The sequence below is a fragment of the Diplotaxodon limnothrissa genome, linkage group LG22, assembly GCF_057381915.1.
Source record: "Diplotaxodon limnothrissa isolate DT_005_m linkage group LG22, D_limnothrissa_male_GT1.1, whole genome shotgun sequence".
In the NCBI taxonomy this organism is placed as follows: Eukaryota; Metazoa; Chordata; class Actinopteri; order Cichliformes; family Cichlidae; genus Diplotaxodon; species Diplotaxodon limnothrissa.
The window spans coordinates 14,837,506-14,856,323 of record NC_140616.1 but is presented as its reverse complement, the minus strand read 5'-3'; the positions used below and the strand labels follow the sequence as shown (position 1 = coordinate 14,856,323).

The 18,818-nt window shown below is 41.7% G+C and overlaps 1 protein-coding gene across 2 annotated transcripts in view; it reads left to right on the top strand.

Moving 5' to 3' along the window:
* The window catches only part of slc45a4a (solute carrier family 45 member 4a), a 56,063-nt gene that overhangs the window by 15,939 nt on the left and 21,306 nt on the right, over positions 1-18,818 (top strand). Inside the window, exons 1-2 of one of the 2 annotated variants that reach the window (XM_085346872.1) lie at positions 174-302; positions 5,971-7,306. In XM_085346872.1, coding sequence (XP_085202998.1) covers positions 6,988-7,306 — 319 coding nt within the window. In that variant the 5' untranslated portion in view covers positions 174-302; positions 5,971-6,987. Of the gene's footprint in view, positions 1-173; positions 303-5,970; positions 7,307-18,818 lie in introns of those variants that run through there. The other variant, XM_085346871.1, reaches the window with a different exon arrangement.

Here is an 18,818-nt window from a genome sequence, read left to right as displayed (position 1 = left end):
GAGTTAGTCACGTTAAGTTCAAATCGGGATTTGTTTGTTTGGGGTTGTGTGCTATGGGAAGCCGCTGGCTCCAACTGTTGTTGTTGCCGCTTGCTTTCCAGCTCCACCCCTGCGCCCAAATTAGATGTTCTCGGCTTTGCATAACTGATAAGACTTGCATGGTTTTCATGTCTGCAAAGTCAACTTGCTTTGCAGAAGCGAGTCATGAGTCAGCACTGAAAAAGAAAGAGGATCAGGGGAACGGAGAAGGTGGATGAAGTGAGAAAGACAGCGCTCGCTCTGATTTCACGTTTGTGTCACAGGTAATCTGGTCTGTGGAGCAAGAATAAACACTCACTAAAATAGACTCGGGTTATGCGTGTTTAGTGTGTGCACTGAAGAGTCAGAAATCCTGTGTGTGTGTGTGTGTGTGTGTGTGTTGCTCTGTGAGACATGGGACATGGCAGACTCTTAATTTGTCTGACCTTGAACTTCACAGGCATCTCCTTTGCTTCCCCCCTGCTCTTATTTTCCTCTCATCTTCTTCAGTAGGATTTTTAAAGGTTCATTGCAAGCATTTGTCTTAGTTGTGTTTCAGTCTGTGAGTGAGTCTTTCCTTGCATTTCACTCGGTTGCTCCCTGGAAAGCTGAGTTTCAGTTCTATATAAGCTGGTGCCGCATGTGTGTGGACTGATGATTAGAAACCATGCATTGCTGTCTGTGTGTGTGTGTTTGAGGACTACAAATGCAGGATGAATAGTGCTGCCTGAGCAGGAGATTGCAAGCTACTGTCCTTAAAGGCACCCATCCTCATATTTACAACCTACACAAAATTAATTTAGGCCTAAAAAGGATCTGAAGAAGAGACTTGGACCATGGTGTTGGTGATGGTTTGCTATTAAGACTCGGGATTTCACTGTCAGAAGAGATGGATTAAAAGCTTCTTGTGTTTACCAAATTATTCAAATTGATTCAGCTCCTGTTTCATGGCAGTTTTCACCCTGACAACTCACGCTGTTTAGCATTTCTTTGGTTAATGCGGCCGTTTGTGCTCAGCAGGTGTCCTCTCCCAGTCACTTGAGTTATTTTTGAGTATCACAAAAATGAAGCACGTCCAACCTTCAGTTAGTTTTATGCATTTCTTTATAGGTTTACTTCCAGGCAGAGAAATGTCATTATAGATAAGATAAGATAAGATAAGCTTTATTAGTCCCACACGTGGGAAATTTGTTTTGTCACAGCAGGAAGTGGACAGTGCAAAAGTTATGACGCAAAAATTAGAATACAATAAGAATAAATACAGTACACAGCTGTACAGAATAGAATAAAATAATATACTATATACAGTAGAATAAAATAGAATAAAAATATACAATAAGATAAAAATAGAATACGAATGCTATATACAACTGAGTAAAAATACAACGATGCCAGAAAGGATTATTGCACTTAGTGTTATTGCACATGTGTGGATGTGTGTGCTTGATCAGTTAAAGTCTTTGTTGTGGAGTCTGACAGCAGTGGGGAGGAAAGACCTGCGAAATCTCTCCGTCCCACACCGTGGGTGCCGCAGTCTCCCACTGAAGGAGCTGCTCAGTGCTGTCACAGTCTGCTGCATGGGGTGGGAGACGTTGTCCAACAGGGATGACAGCTTAGCCGCCGTTCTCCTGTCACTCACCACCTCCACTGGGTCCAGAGGGCATCCTAGAACAGAGCTGGCCCTTCGGATCACCCTGTTCAGTCTCTTCCTGTCCCCAGCAGAGATGCTGCCGCCCCAGCAGACCACACCATAAAAGATAGCAGAAGCCACCACAGAGTCATAGAAGGTCTTCAGGAGTGGGCCCTCCACCCCAAACGACCTGAGTCTCCGCAGCAGGTACAGCCTGCTCTGCCCTTTCCTGTAGAGGGCGTCTGAGTTATGAGTCCAGTCCAGTCTGTTGTTCAGATGAACACCAAGGTACCTGTAGCTGTCCACAGCCTCAATGTCCATACCCTGGATGTTCAGTGGTTGCAGTGGAGAATGCTTGTGCCTGCGGAAGTCTACCACCAGCTCCTTGGTTTTACTGGCGTTGATCTGGAGGTAGTTCAGCTGGCACCAGTCCACAAAGTCTTGAGTCAGTCCTCTGTACTCCTTGTCGTCCCCATCAGTGATGAGGCCGACTATTGCAGAGTCATCAGAGAACTTCTGCAGGAAGCACTGGGTGGAATTGTGGGAGAAGTCTGCAGTGTAGATGGTGAAGAGGAACGGAGCCAGAACCGTTCCCTGTGGGGCCCCCGTACTGCAGACGACCCTGTCCGACACACAGCCCTGAGTCCTCACATATAAATGTCATTATAATACTGAAATCAAATTGCAGAGTTGTAAAGCTTGAAATTGGCAGCGAGCATTAGGTACTATTTATTCAATCATTGTGTGGTAGTGTATGACTGTATGCATCAGCGCTGCCGTCATTTTTCACTAAAGCTATTCACTAAAATCTTGACTGTTACAGAAACTCCAGCTGTATACTTTCGGACAAAACATTTGCTAATCGAAGCTGCGTGACCTTAAATTTAAGGCTGTGCTATATAATACCAGTGCAATTTTTTTAACTTGACTTAGAGGTGTCACATGCCCATACCAGTCATATAGTCTCCACGCCTAGAGTGCACAACGAGACAAGCCCAGACATGTCTGAGGGCAAGAGCTGCACATCAGAGAGCTGCTTCAATGACCCTTCAACAAAGCTTAATACATTGTTCCAGCAAAAGGTGGGAACAACAAACGTCACCACCCAAGCTAAAAACACAAAGCTCTTGCAGCGGGTCATTTAGACAAAAGTAAACTAACGACTCAACCGACCATTGCTAGAGAACTTGCTAGTTGCACTCACTTACTGTGCAAGTTTAGTTACTTTAGTTATTAATAAACTGAAGCAGTTATGTCACATTTTTGCCTAAAAATCACTGGAAACTACAATCTAGGCTACTTTTGTACTTACATTTGACTTATTGTGTGTCACTGCTATAATCCTGCTGCTGATACCTTTAGTGTCAGTACTGTCAGTGACTGTAGCTCATTTGAAAAGAATACCCTTCATTTTCTTCACTCGTAAAGGCTGCTGCAATCACCAAGAAAACATTATTAATTGAAATATAGTTTTTAACCACTACTTTCCACCCCTTTTAAATTATTTCTTTTATTTTGAGACCCTGATGGTGTCAAAACTGATTATTAATATATTAAACGATTAGCAGAAAAATTGCTTTAGGAAATTCTCAATAGTTTATTATTAAGCAGTAAATTAAGAGCTGAATTTAGTGGTTGGCTGTAGCCCCTGAAGGCCTGTCATAGATGAAGAAACCAATTGACATCCTCACGATAAGTATTTAATCGTGTTGGTACTGTATCGGTTGTGTTTTTCTTCTTCATGTAGTTTTAAACTTCACATTGATGTGCGTACCATTTGGGGGGGAAAAAAACTCATTGCTTCCCATGACCAGAATTGCAGCGTCTCCACCCTGTTGGAACCATAAATTATGTCCACCATCACACATGAAGTATTTGGAGATATGTGGCCAACCAGATTGGAACATTTTGTTGGTGTTGTTGTTGTTGGCATGTTTCAACATGGAGACTTTCAGCACATCGCGTTCCCTCTGTCTTGACCGTGGAGATTCTGATGTTCTTTCTGTTGTTGTGCTCAAATCCAAACATAATTCACAAGAACATTTGGGGCATATTTGTATTTTAAATGTACGCCCGGAAAGAAGAGGGGCCATTATGTAATCTGCTGCAGTGTATGAGGTCAGGTGATGAGGGTCCTGTCTGTTTGTGCGCGATAAAATATTCAGGACCATCTCGGGGACATCATGAATCTTAATGAGGACATGTGAGTACACTAGGAGTGGAGGAAAGAAAGAAACTCTGTTGATCTGTCTCTTCTCCCCTCCATCGCTGGTTCCTCCCACCATCCACCTGTCAAAAACCCTCCTTCCTTCCACCCTTCCTCCCGTCACCGCTCTCCTTCCCTCACTCTAATTTTATTTACTTTCTCAATCTCTCGCTAAGAGGCTCGATAAGAGTCTTAGCACTGTTATTTTGCATGTGTGCTGTTCACGTGGCAAGCATTAGTGTGTGTTGGCTGTGATGAATCGTGCGGTCTCCATGGGTTTTAATCCAGTGGGCCACTGCGCACAAAAACACACACTTTGGAATTCGGCTCTGTGGGAAATTGTATTGAACTTCCATGCAGACTGTGTTTCTCTGTCTCTCCGTGAAGCGCGCTATTAGCTGAAGGCCTTCCCTTCTTGTACTCCTCTTTCTCCTTCTCCTTTTTAAAGATAGTTTTTTTTCATCTGCATGTCTGTCGTTTCTTCTCGCCACACACACAAGCCCTCTGTTTGAGACAATAGCTCAACTTGAAAACATTTTAGCTCATAAAACACATGGCATTCTTTCATCCTTCCCGTCCAGTTTCAAAGACTGTCCGAGTGTCTGCGCGGATGAATCATGTGCTGAAACCAATTACACCGTTTAAAAATGAACTCTTTTCATACGAGAGAACACATACGTATGTGTCTGCCTGAATTGTGGTAGAAGCATGCTGATACTTAAAAAAACCCAAAAAACTCACACTTATAAATTCAAACACGTGTGACTTGGTTAGCCAAGTTACAGAAACAGACCTTTTCTCTATGCTGTGACCTTGTATATAACTTTGGTTTTATGTGTCCAGATTTGAATTATTGGTGAGTTATTGGAAGATTATTTTGTTGGTATTTTCACAACTTTTAATTGTAAAAAGCAGCAGAAACACTGGTTTATTTTGAGATGCTTATCCACAGGCTTTATAATGAAGACTTTTGAATAGGAACTTGTTTTCGAAAAGATTTTGATTTCCCATTTTTCTTTTGTTTTTAAAATCTTTCGTCATTACTTTTTTTTTTTTGTGCCAGTATTTCGCTACGTATACTCGCTGGCCAGATTGTTATTTACACCTTGGTAGTATCTTCAGAGCTACTTTAATTCTTTGTGGCACAGAATCAACAAGTTGGTGGAAACATTCCTCAGAGATTTTGGTCCATATTGACTTGATAGCATCACACAGTTGCTGCAGATTTATCGGCTGCACATCCATGATGTGAATCTTCTGTTCTGCCACATCCCAGAAGGTGCTTTATTGACCTTCTGGTCACTCCAGAGGTTATTTGAGTATTTTGGTGACAGGAGTTGTTCTTAGCTGACAGGAGTTGCACCTTGTTTGATCTTCTACTCTTCTTCATACCTTGTGCAAGTGTTTTTGGGTTATTGCCTTCCTGTCAGCTCAAAGCAATCTGACTTCTGGCTTCAACAAAGCATTTTCACCCAAACAACTGCTGCTCACTGGATATTTCCTCTCTTTCTCTGTAAACCCTAGAGGTAGTTGTGTGGGAAACTCCCATCAGATCAGCAGTTTGTGAAAAACTCAGACCAGCCTGTCTGGCACCAACAACCATGCCCCTTTTTTAGAGTCACTTAAATCACCTTTCTTCCCCATTCTGATGCTCATTTTGAACTTTAGCACACCATTTTGATCATGTTTATATGCCTAAATGCACCTCGTTGCTGCCCTGGGATTGGCTGATTAGATATTTGCATTAACAAGCAGTTGAACAGGTGTATCTAATGAAATGGACCATAAGTGTAGATTGCATATGCATCGGTGCCAAATTTTATGAGAAGCCTGTTTGCACTGTGTTTTATAGTTGCTGATAAATCATGTAAGAGAAAAAAGAAACGGCTGTAGTTTCTTTTATACAAGCTCAGTTGTTGTTTTTGCAGCTGATCGTTATCACCTTCAAGAATAAAACCACTCCCTCATCTAATCTCAGCTGATGCATGAAAAATCACATCACTCGCACCTTCCCACACCTACCGAGCTCATTAGGAGATAACAGTAGGACATGTTTAAGATTTAAGCAGCTGTAGCTCACTGCTGTTTTTCTCTCCTCTTGCCATTTTTCTTCCAGATTGATCAGCCATTCGATGGGGATTTTCAGAGGAGCTCCGCCTACCGTCGCCGCATTCCCTCCTCCTCCTCCGACCCCCTCCCCCCGCGACCTTTTGATCGCCCCCACCCACTCCGTCATCCAGCCCTCCATCCAGCCCTCCATACAGAAAATGACTCTGGAACTCACTGAATGGTCTTCTATATGGATTTTTACTGCTTGTAATAGACAGTAAGAAAAAAGAGGCGCAAACCTCGATGACAAAAAAGCCATAAACACCCACAACACACACATACACACACACACCCACACACACACACACACACACTCACACACTCACACACACAACAAACACAGCTACACACACAAACACTTTCATACCAAATAAAGCTGTTTTGCAAGCAGTTTCTCTCACACCTTGACGTGCACACACAAAAGAAGCAAGTGCACAAAGCCGCTCTTGGAATGTACCGCTTACTCTTCCCATGAAATTCAACTGCTTCCTTTATTTTTCTGAGATTCTCTACAGGCCTTGAGAAAGCTGATTTTATTAGATTTTTTCCCTTCTTCCCAATTTAAACAAGGATTAAAAAGGTTGGGAATTTCAATTTGCAGTGTTTTTGGAGGACAACTTTAGAGGACAGCTGATTGCTAATTTTTTTCCTTCTTTTTCTGGATCTGTGATACATCTGGAGATAGCAGATTAGTTTATCTGCAAATATTTAGTGTCTTTAACCTTTATAGTTTTAGTAGGACCCAGTTTAACATACATTTTATTACCTCGCAGGCTGGGAAGCATCTATTACAGTTATTCAGCACTTCTTGAACACTTAAGAAATAGATGTAACAAGTGTATAACTAGCAAGTTACAACCACTGATTGCATTTTGTAGCTTGTAAAGATTGTAATGAAGTTACTTCTAGAAAGTCACTACTCGTTTTAAAGTACAAGTAACTTGAATTGAGGAGTATTAGGAGTAGTATTGTTTTTGTACTGTAGTATTGTTAGAAGGGGTGCGCTTGTTTTCCTGTTGCTTGCATGCCCTCCAACATGCCTCCCCAGAACACAGAGGCTGACACCATGCAGGTCGGATCTCTGGTGGGTGGGGTTAGCAGCAAAAACTCCACCGCATCAGGCTTGGATGAGGAGAAAGGAGGAGCAGGAGGCGAGACGGATGGATTGGGAGGCGGAGGCGGAGCGGCAGAAGGAGGCCGAGGAGGAGAGGAATCTGCTAGCGAAGGATCGATCGAAGGGATTCCTTTAAAGCGATGGGTGATGCACGGAGCCGTGATGTTCGGTCGGGAGTTCTGCTACGCCATGGAGACAGCGCTGGTGACGCCTGTGCTGCTGCAAATAGGTGAGCAGAGTCCAGATGATTTACATATGAAACATAGAAAGCCAACATCTGCAAAGTACTTCAGCTGCAAAATTGCTGTTTTTTAAAAATATCTGTTTCATGCGTTTTTTAAACTGTAGTTCAGGATCTACATCAAACTACAACGACCAAAATTATTAATTCACAAAAAAGGGAGGAAAAGAGCAGCAAGGTCTCACAATAAAGAGCAGCCACTCACAAAAAATGTTGATTCTGTCTTTCTGGACGTGGCGTTGACAGTGGGAGAAAGAATTTATCACTGGCTAGCTCACTGCTATCAGTGAGGTATAACGTAGAGCAAAGAGTGTGTTGAAGACATTTCATGGTGTTGTGGAAAACATTTACTTCTAAGGATCGATGTTGGGATAAGCTCTGCAACATGTGCTTGACCAAGGTACCAGGGTTGTGACCAGCACTAGGCTGTCGTGTGGCCCGCCCATGGCTGGGTTCATGGGCATTAAGTTAATTGGTAATTCTAAACCGGTTGTAGGTGTGACTATGAGTGTGAATGGTTGCCTGTCTCTCTGTGACAGCCCTGACCCAAACTGACAACCTGTCCGAGTTCTACCCTGCCTCTTGCCCTATGACAGCTGGGATACGCTCCAGATGCTCCAACCCCTCAGATGGATGGATGGATGAAATGCTGTTGTCTCTTTAAATTGTAATGCCATTTAAGGGGACACCTTAGAAGCTAAAATGTCAGAGCACATATCTCATCTCCCCTTCACCTTGTTCGGATCTGCTTGGAGATTACCCGGCTTACACCCTGCCTCACAGCATGCACACACAGAGAACCAGACCTCCGGTCACAGTGGGCATGCTATCATTTAGAATAGAATAGAATAGAATTCAACTTTATTGTCATTGCACATGCACAGGTACAGGGCAACGAAATGCAGTTTGCATCCATCCAGAAGTGCTTTAGTGATATAGCTATATTACAATATATATTAGCAATAGTATAGATATGTAAGTATATTACAGGATGGGTCTATTATGGTATGTTATAATGTACACGGTATGAAGTATGTTGTGAATATTCTATAACTATAAGTATGTAGGCTGTAGTGAGTACAAGCTATGTACAGGCTATGAACAGGATATAAATATGAAAAACTATACAGAATATGAAATAAATAACTTTACAGAATCTGAGATATACAGCTATACAGAAATGGGAACTATGCAAGTTGTAAACAGTTGTAGGGTTAAAAATTATCGTATGTACAGAATGATTGTTTACACAGGGCTATACAGTAGTGCAGTTAAGATATGTGGATAATTTCTACAGAGGCTGTATAAAGTGCTAGTGGTTGTGAGTGGTGGTTCAGTCCATGTTATTATTGTGTGTTTGAGGGTACAGTTGTCCATTGTGGGTGTGTGTATGTTCAGTCCATGTGTTAACGTGGGTCAGGAGGCGGAGTTCAGGAGTCTGACAGCTGTGGGGAAGAAGCTGTTCCGGTACCTGGTGGTCTTAGTGCGGAGGCTCCTGTAGCGCCTCCCAGAGGGCAGGAGGGTGAGGAGTCCATGTGATGGGTGGCTGGGGTCTCTGATGATTTTCCCAGCCCTTTTCAGACACCGCTTCCTGTAGATGTCTTTTATGGCAGGAAGTGGTGCTCCGGCGATGCGCTGGGCAGTTTTCACGACCCTCTGCAACGCCTTCCGGTCCGAGGCAGAGCAGTTCCCGTACCAGACTGTTATACAGTTGGTCAGGATGCTCTCGATGGTGCAACGATAGAAGTTCACCAGGATGTCTGAGGACAGGTGGTTCTTCCTCAGAGTCCTCAAGAAGAAGAGGTGCTGGTGAGCCTTCTTGACCAGTTTGGAGCAGTTGGTCGTCCAGGTGAGATCCTCGGAGATGTGGACTCCCGAGGATTTGCACCCAGTGTCATCTTTGCCTTTTGAAAATATGCCAAGTCCAGTTCTGTCTGGAGGGTACTGGAGTCTGTAGAGGAGATGGAGAGGGTGTGAAGAGAAAAATGTGAGAAACAGCCATAGCATTATTTGTACTATTTGTAGTTTCCATGTAAACCCCCCTCTTGCTTCTTTTTTTTCCTCTTCAAATTTCTCCTTCCCCTTCACTGACATTAGCGCGATGTCCTAGCTTACATAACCAAGGGGACATGAATAGGAAGTCGCTCTGTGGACACCGTGACTCCTGGCCGGCTCACCCGGGATGAGCCGCCACAGGGAACCGGGATCCCAAACATGCACTTCAAGTGTTTGTTGTGTCGAAGGCCAGCACTGAGATCAGCCAAATGTTGGAAATTTAAAGGCTTTCAGCTGAATTCAAAAGACTGGTGTGCTCTTGATGCGTAATATTAAAGCAGGAAAAGGCATCACAAGTAACAAAAAAATATAGTGTGTCTCCTGTGGACACATTACATGTTTTGGTTCTAATTTTAGCCCCGATTTAGCTGCCCTAGCCTAATTTTTTTTTAGATCAGAATATGTCTGAGCTCCTCTTAGTAGATTTTGAAACTGCCGGGAGGTACAAGCCCCACAGATTAGTCTGCTAAAACTAAAGCAGACAGAACAGTGACTTTATTTGTCACTGAGAGGAAAGATAATCCATTTGTGTTTTTCATTCATTTTGACCTTTTACTCGTCGTAATTAATGAGAAGGTTGCCTTTCATCCGAATAAAGGAGATTCCAGTCAGTACAATACAGATAAACCGTGCTTGTTGTTATTATTACTACCAAATGCTCCGTGCAAAGCATTTTTATTAATAAGTTACAAATAAAAACGTGTACATTTGCGTCACACGTCGCTGACAAAGTGACACGCCTGCAGCTTCGACAGACTTGCTTTATTTTAGGCCTGGAAAAGACTACAAATGATGTTAGGCACGTCAGCTTCACGAGATCTTATCATGTTAGCAGCTGCTGAAAATTAGGTCGATGAGAGTGAACCAAGACTGTACAGTCAAGATCTGTAAAGTCATAAAACAAGCTGAGCGAGGGACTGCAGGGATTGGAGTGGTCTGAGAGCTCATTCGTATGAGAGATTTGGGGAATAATGTAATAATTTCAACAAACTGTTTGGAAAAAATGGCAGGTTGGAATTTACTTTGCTTGTGGTAATCTTGTACTCTGTCTGACATTTTGGCAAGATTTTACTTCCCGTCCTGTTTTGTCTGCCATACATCATGTTTTGGATAGTTTAGCAGGTCTAAAAATGGAAATGAACTCCATGTATGCTTTGGTTAACCATGGAGAGTTTTCCTCATTTCCTGTGCATGCTGATTAGCCTCATGGATGTATTAATAGATCTTAATATGGCATGTCAGCACATCTTTCTTCCAGTAGCAAAGTAGAGCTAAAAAAAATCCCCTCTGGACCAGAGTGATTTTGCCTCATAAAAACACCATTGTAAAGTGTTGACAGGACCATTATAACAGAGCTGGAAAACTGCTGGCAGAACAAACAAGGTGGAAGCAAACCTGGAAGAGGAAGTTTTATTATGGCTTTTGGGTGAGCCACTTTGTTTTGAAATAGAAAAGGACTTTTCAGTTCTTATTTTACAACATCCAGAACCATCTTGAGCGTTTGGTTTTTATATCAGTTTAGAAGTTATATGTCTGTGTACGACTACGTTTCCCCCGACCCTTCACAGCCACAAAGGTTGCTTGTGTTTGCATTCATTCATGTTTTTAGCCTGCTAGAGGAAAAACAAACAGATGTAGTACCTGAAAACAACCCCCTCCTCTAACTGTGGGCAGAGCTCCAAGTTTTGGGATAACAATATCCCGCCCTCCCACCCCCGCTCCTCTATGTAGTTAGTGCTCTATGCACTGACTGTAGCTACTAGAATTAGCTAGATCGTCAGTAAGCTGGCTGGTTGGCTCTGCCTGAGTGAAACCATTGTATGTGTAACCCCACAACATTGAGGTCACAGAAGGGGAGAGGGTGTGTGTCTGAGTGTGTGTGCAGCTGATACAATTTGGTCAAGGAGCCCATATTTACACAACGCGGAGAAAAGCTAAGAAACTTCTGCCTTACAAGGGCTTGTGCGGGGAGCATGCCGAGCTCTCGTCTGTTCTTATACAAGGAGGCAGGCCTTTCCCCTAAAGGCAAGGGCACATATTGGGGCTGTTGAGACAGTTATATTTATAATTTAGGCATCAAATCGGACCAAATTGGGCTTGAGTCTTGTACAGTCTGGGCTGCTAGTTGGAAACAGTCGATATAAGTGAGATAAGATGATCACTGTGCAGCTTTTGTCCTTGTTTCTTGCGTTCAATTAAGTAAATTCATTTAAGGTCAATTTTATTCATATAGCACATGTTCGCAACAATGATCATCTCAAGCTGCCATATATTGTAAGGTTAAAGATTCACCAATATTAGAGAAAACCCCACAGTGGGAATGACAAACTTCCTTTGTTTACAGTAACAAGTGGGCTCAAAGAGGGCAGCCATCTTCTGTGACGAGTTAGTGGGCGATGGGGAAAGGAGGAGACAAAAGAGGTGCGCAGAGAGACAAGGATTCAATAAGGAAAATTTTAAACCTAATCTTAGCAGCAGAGCAGGTGTGTGTTTACTGAACCCAGAGTGGGAGCTTGTTCCACAGAAAGGGGTCTGATAGCTGAAGGCTCTGCCTCTGTGTACCCTGCATCTTACCCTGTAACAGCTGGGATATGCATTGATATCTTACATACCCTGAAATGTTCTTGTTTATTTCTCTGTAAACTCTGTGTTTGTGGCTATTTTTTAGGTCATTTAAGCTGCCACACAGAGAGGCGAAGAGTCTTTTGAAAAGACGTTTTGCATCCAGTGCACTGCCTTTGATTTGTTCTGCTTGACCTGCAGGGACATTTTCCTGTTGTCTTTGTTGAAAATCACCCTCAGCAGGAACACCACCTAATGCTCACACAGAGATAAGAGTGAAAGGGAGTCAGCTCTACAAATGGGATTAAGAAAAGTGATAAGGTAAAAGAAAAAGGGCAGCGTGGGGGGTGGGGGCGATGAGTCCAGACCGTGTGCTGTGTCGATCTTTTCGGTTATGAGCGTGTCACATTACATAATCAGCTTTCTCAGAACTGACATCATAGGCAACTCAAGACAACTAGTAAAGCATCAAAATACTCGTTATTTGTCTTTATCAAATATATATGTATATATGTGCAGCTCCATACTAACAGCAGGCTGTTGGACTAACGTCAGATTAGGGACGTTATCAGAAGCATTGTGGTGTGAGAATTAAGTACCTACAGATACAAGGCAGTGCGTAAGAATCATGACAAAGAGTACATTTAATGTGAATACAGCAGAAGCTCGTGTTGGTTCATACAGAGTCACTTATAGCTCACATAGCCATTATTGTTGTTTCACTTAATTTTGAGAACTGGATGTAATTTTATGAACCCCGTCGAGTACGTCGCTCGTTAAGTTACACCCACTGACCTCAAAAGTCGCTGTGTTTTGAATTCGATTAATAGAATAGAATAGAATAAAATAGAAAGCCTTTATTATCATTGTATTCAGAATACAAACACAATGAGATAAGAAGGTCTCGCTTGGCAGAACTGTAAAAAAAAAAAGAAAAAAACAGCCAGAAGCACACAGACACCCCCCCCCACACACTGACCTGGAGAGCAAAGACTCCCAGCACTCACCTACTAAAAATTGTTATATTTTCTTGAAATCTCAACTTTCCTTTGATGCAGATGAGCTCGTTTCAGTTATTTTCAGCAGTTTGTGTTATTTCGCCCACGTTCCTACAAAAAAGTAGATTTCTTTTTCAATTATTTCACGGAACTGGCTGATCCTCTAATGAAGAAAGGGTTCAGTAAATCAACTTAATACAATAAAAAAATTGATAAATAAAAACGAGCATGAGGCTAAACAATCTCAGGAGTAGCACAGTCTGATTCAAAGGTCTCTTTCTGACCCGTAATTATTTATAATCTGTTTATTTGCATGGTTGACTGCCCACCTTTGCAGGAATGCCACCATTGTGTTACCCAAAAGAGTGCAGGCTGGCTACTCGACAACTTTGTTGTCCTTCTTTGGTGGCCTTCTTAAGGAGATTATTTCAATCCAAAATGAAATGACCTTGTCTGCGGCCCAAAGGTGGAGCTCTCTGGATTAGTGTCTTCACCTTTTACTACATCTGATTTCCTCGAATTCTGAAAAGCCATGTGCCTCTTAATATTTGCATACCAAACTAAATGACCCACAAAGTGGCAGTTAAAGTTAATGAAATAATGAAACCATTTGAGTGCTTGTTTACTTTACTAATCCATCGTGGCACGGCGCCGCGACAGCTTACTGGAGGCCAGATTTGCCAAGTTTGCTACAAGCAAACTGTTATTTTCAATTCATGTCTCAAATTTTACCACATGCCAGTCTGCGCGTTAACTTTTCTTTTGCGCCGATTTCATGGGAGCTAGATAGTAGCTGGTACCCTGTTGTCATGTCACAATAGGAAATCTGCCCCCGCTGTTTAATTTGCAACAAATCAGCTTGATCTTACGCTGTTTATACTTGCATGCCAGGTAACCTAATCCACTGAGTGATCCTATCATGTTCATTGGTCTAATCTAGCAGATGACCTTGCAGACACTGTAATACAGGGTTACATAAATGACTGGCTTGATGTCACACTCACTAATCACTATAATCTGACCAAGTCATTCAAAGGATAGAAAAGATGGAGGACAGAGTGACAAACGCCTGCATTGGTGAAATGAGGGTTTATCAACACATAGCTAGAATATGGAGGTAGGAGAGAAACATCTGGATTGAAAAAAATGTGAGAAATAGGAGCCACTGTGTGTAAATCACAATCAGTCCTCATTAATCGTTTTACGCTTCTGCCTGTCACCACAGGGAAAGAGAGAGACACAGAGAGAGAGAGAGAGAGAGAGACAAACACACCAGTCTGTTCAGTTATTTGAAGTCTTCTTATTTATAGCATTTGGACTCATCACAGCAGTAACTTTGTTCATGTTAATAACTTATCACTAACACAGACACTAAAAGTGTTTTTATGAAAGAGTTATTTGCACGTCAGTAGCTTTGCACAGTGGTGAACCACGGATGCCAGCGGTTCCCAGACTGTGGCGTGTGGACCGTTAGGGGTCGTTGAGAGAGTTAAACTGTAGTCAGAGCAGCAGCACAGGTTACTTTCACGGATCTGTTTTTTGCATTCGTGACATAGTGTAGATGCAGAGTCAACAAATACTTTAGTCAAAGACATATTATAGGTGTGCTATTTTTCCACCCAGCAGGCGATTAGCCAGGTATGTGAGTGCTATCGGTATACGATATGCGAGGAATGCAGAACTGAATGTGTGTGTGTGTGTCAGCACATTGTTCCCGCCCCTCTCTCGCTACAGACAAGCAAACAGCAAAGCTCTCAGGTGATGATGAGGGACAAAGAAACTTTGGGGGAAGCTGTTTTTAAAAATTCTTTTCGTTTTATTAAGATGATTATAGTTGTAATCAGTGGCCTACGGAATTTGTTTACAGAGAGTACCCTGAAACGTGGGGAAAAAACCCTCACAAACAGTTAATATGAATAAAAATACAAAATAAGAAAAAAAGACAGTTAAAGTTCAAATATGCGGAAGGTTGTTGGTTTGAAATTAGGAGGAGGAGGAAACATAAACCCAGCCCCAGGAGGGTAACAAGCCGACATCTGGCATAAAAATCTCTGCCAGGTTGATCCATACACTGCGGTGACCTCTTGGGAAACAAGAGAGCAGCTGTAAGTACCGTATTTCCCGGACTACAGAGCGCACCTGAATATTAGCCGCACAAGCTAAAATCAGGGGAAAATCCTGTTTTGTACATACATTAGCTGCACCTGACTAAAAGCCGCAGGTGTTTCAATGTTGACTTATCATATGTAAAAGAAGATGCACAAAGGGAATTGTCAGGAAAGAGACGGCTGTTTGGAGACACACCCCTTTTATTAATATTTTGAAAAACAAGTTATGGGTACATATTTGCATAACTTTTTAGGGTATATGTACAAGTACCGGTAATTACAAGTACAAAACATGTACTGTGCTTCATAAATAAGTAACAAATGTAGTACATAATAACCTACAGCACACCAGAAAAATAGATTCGGCCTACCTTTTAGGCTCAGGTGCAGTGACACGGCTTTAACAAGAAGAAAAGTCAGTCATTCACCACCATCTTCCTGCGCACTAAAACCACCAAAGTCCTCTTCTCCAGTGTCGGAAACGAACAGGCTCAGGGTGGCTTCGTCATCCACTCTCCGCTTCTCTCCTTCGTTGTCACTTTCAAAACCAAAGAAATCCTCGTTGTCAGTGTCAGAGTTGAACACCCTCAGAAGGGCCGTGGCGGTGTCCTCCTCTCCATCATGCAGCTGTCCAGCCCTTCGAAATCCGTTGGTGATCGTGGATGTTTTCACACTTTTCCACGCTGTCAGAATCCACCGGTGGAGTTGAGTATAACTTGCTTTTCGCAAGTTAACGCCGCTCATCATCCACGCCTCCAGCTGAACGCGTAGCGCTACTTTGAAGTTTGTTTTTCGCGCTACTTCGTACGGCACTACGTTGCCTGGCGGATGGACATGTGACCAAAATACCACTCTTGAACCCCGATCCTTCCGCCAGGCAACGTAGTGCCGTACAACAGCGGAACAAACAAAACAAATCCGCTCATGGACAATCCATAGAAAAGCCGCACCTGACTAAAAGCCGCAGGGTTCAAAGCTTGTGCAAAAAGTAGCGGCTTATAGCCCGAAAATTACGGTACTTCAAAATGTAAAATGTTTATGCCCTGTTCAGGATTCTCAGTGTGACGCTGGCCCCTGGCCCCCTTCTTGCTCTGTTTGGCGTCAGTGGGAATAAGGAGCTTCTACGGCCTCTAAAAGACAGGCGTTATCATTCTGTTGGCCAGGAGGGCAATCCTACTGAGGTGGCGGGACGCTGCCCCTCCCACTCACAAACAGTGGTTAAATGACCTCATGTCGTGTCTAAAACTGGAAAATTTCTGCATTTCAAAATCTATATGAATTTTTCAGCAAACTCTCTTATGTCAGGTGTGGAAACACAGTGTACAGGTCTAGAGCAGTGACCTGGATAGGAATGAATAGGATTATTTTGCAGGGATTATGTTATTTGGGGAAATATTATACACGTTTATATTTCTCTCTTTTTTTTTCTTTATTTCCCTTTCTGTTTTTTCTTTATATCACAGCCTTAAAGCTAATTACCCCGAATGTACAGATCATCTGTAATCCTGTTCTTCTCTTTTTGTTTATATGTATAAAAGAAAAACTCTTAATAAAAAGACATTGTTTAAGACCTATAACCTGCTAAAAGGTATGCTAAATGCAGAGATTTGACCAGCAGTTGTTATCTTTGAAAATAAATAGAGAACATTAGCATAAATTTATGTTTTAACACAATAAATCGTTTACTCTTGTAAGTAACTTCATTGTAAGAATTTATTTTTAAAAAATCACAAAGCTGTGCTTCATTTTAGGGGACATCTGGAGAGATGATGCTGAAAAAAATCAAAAACGTATTTGTTATTAAATTTCTGTGAAATGCCTGTAAATTATCTTAGCACAGCAAAGAGGCTGGCGGAGTTGCCACATGTTGTTGGATGTGCAAATGGTGCTTGCTTGTTTGGGTTTTGAGCTCACAGCAGTTTTGCTTAATAAGATTCGTGTGATATGGAAATGAACCAGATGTAAATGCAAACCTCATCATGCATTAAGAGCTGACCTGCAACTTGCTCAGCGCATCATTTATCCTAACCTCAGAGCACCGCAGTGGTATAAACACGAGGCTAATGTGACAAGAAGCTGCTCAAATTTTTTTTCTGTAACTCAAATTAATCACAACACACATGAAAACAGAAAAAAACCCAACCACACCTTAAAAATCTCTAAAGGAGGAAGGAGATTTACATCAAATAAAAAAAATAATACAAATACTATACAAATATTTGTTTCACAATAATAATAAAAAAAGGTTTTATGGACTTTATCCAGAAGCCTTAACACTGAACTCACTGTTTCCATTCCTTTTTTTTTTTTACAGCTTTACTTTTTTATATTTCACACTATACAAAACAAGTTGGACTGCAGTCAGTAATAGTGACCAGAAATCCATAAAACCAAGAGTGAAACACACAAACACACACAGGCCCAACAACAGCCACAAAACACATCAGTAATGGTTGGCCTGAGGGCAGTTGTGTGTGTGTGTGTGTGTGTGTGTGTGTGTGTGTGTGTGTGTGTGTGTGTGTGTGTGTGTGTGTGTGTGTGTGTGTGTGTGATTGGATGCGTATTTTAAAAGAGCAGAAAAACATCTGCTCTCTTACTGACTCTCGCTGACTTTGACCGTATATTAATGAGAGGAAGATGGATGAATACTGACAGACTGGTCCTGTGGAGTTGTTTACTCAGATAACTCCACACAGGACTTTCACTCAAGGAACTGGTGCTCAAATCCCACAAAAGAAGAGTATTTTTAGTCTTTTGGTAGTTAGGTTGTTGGTTAGGTTTAGAAATGGATGATGGTTTGGGTTAAGGCTGCTCTTTTTTTTTTTTTTTTAACAATTTAACCCAAATCTCAGAAAGCTGAATGTCCTACTTTTTTTGGAAGATGCACTTCAACGGCAAATAATTCATGTCCATGTACAGATAAATATAAGAGATTATATTTACAGGCTATTTTCATTATATAAATCCAGGCTGAAATATAGATTTCCACCTTAAAAAAACTGTTTATGATGTTTTTTGCCAGAAGGATCAGTTTAATTTCCTTTAAACTTTATTTTTATGGAAAACTGTTAATATTCACATGCCACATGTTTAAAGATGTTATTCATTAGTTTGTGTTTTTTTTTATTATTATTTTGACCTCCAGGTATTGCATCTCTGTGTGATACCACAGAGATCTGTGTCTGGATCAGTCATGAGGTCAGTACATATATGACATGTATTACTGTGCAATTTTAAACTTTTATGAACTTGTAAGGGTCACCTCTTACCACAGAAAGTTTTAGGTATTGCAAAATGCTTTGCAGCATAGTCACAAGGAAGAAGCCGTCTGACTTGTGACCATTACAAATTGTGACTTGGAAAAAAACTCATTAGGTTTCACATGGCATGACAATGAAATATACCTATATTTATTGCAGAGGCCATTTTTTGTAATGCAGGCCAAAAAACTTCCAGATATAAAATGAGAAAATCAGAGGGGACATATTAGTTTTTGCAACAGGTTCTGGCTCTACTTTCTTTGAAGCTGCTTGTCGTTTGTCTTCGCTTTGAAACTGTTGGAGCGTTTTGATTTGTGTGTCAATACTGAGTTGTGTGTCCCATGCGATTAGTGGTGGCTGGCCAATACACAAAGTAGATCAATAAAATAATTTCTGATTGTTGCATCATCACAGAAAACTGAAATTCCCCTTTGTGTGTCGAAGGGAACAATTGTATTTCAGGCTTTAATGTGTCACGTTTTGAATTAAGAAAATGCAGAATGCTACCTCGTTACAT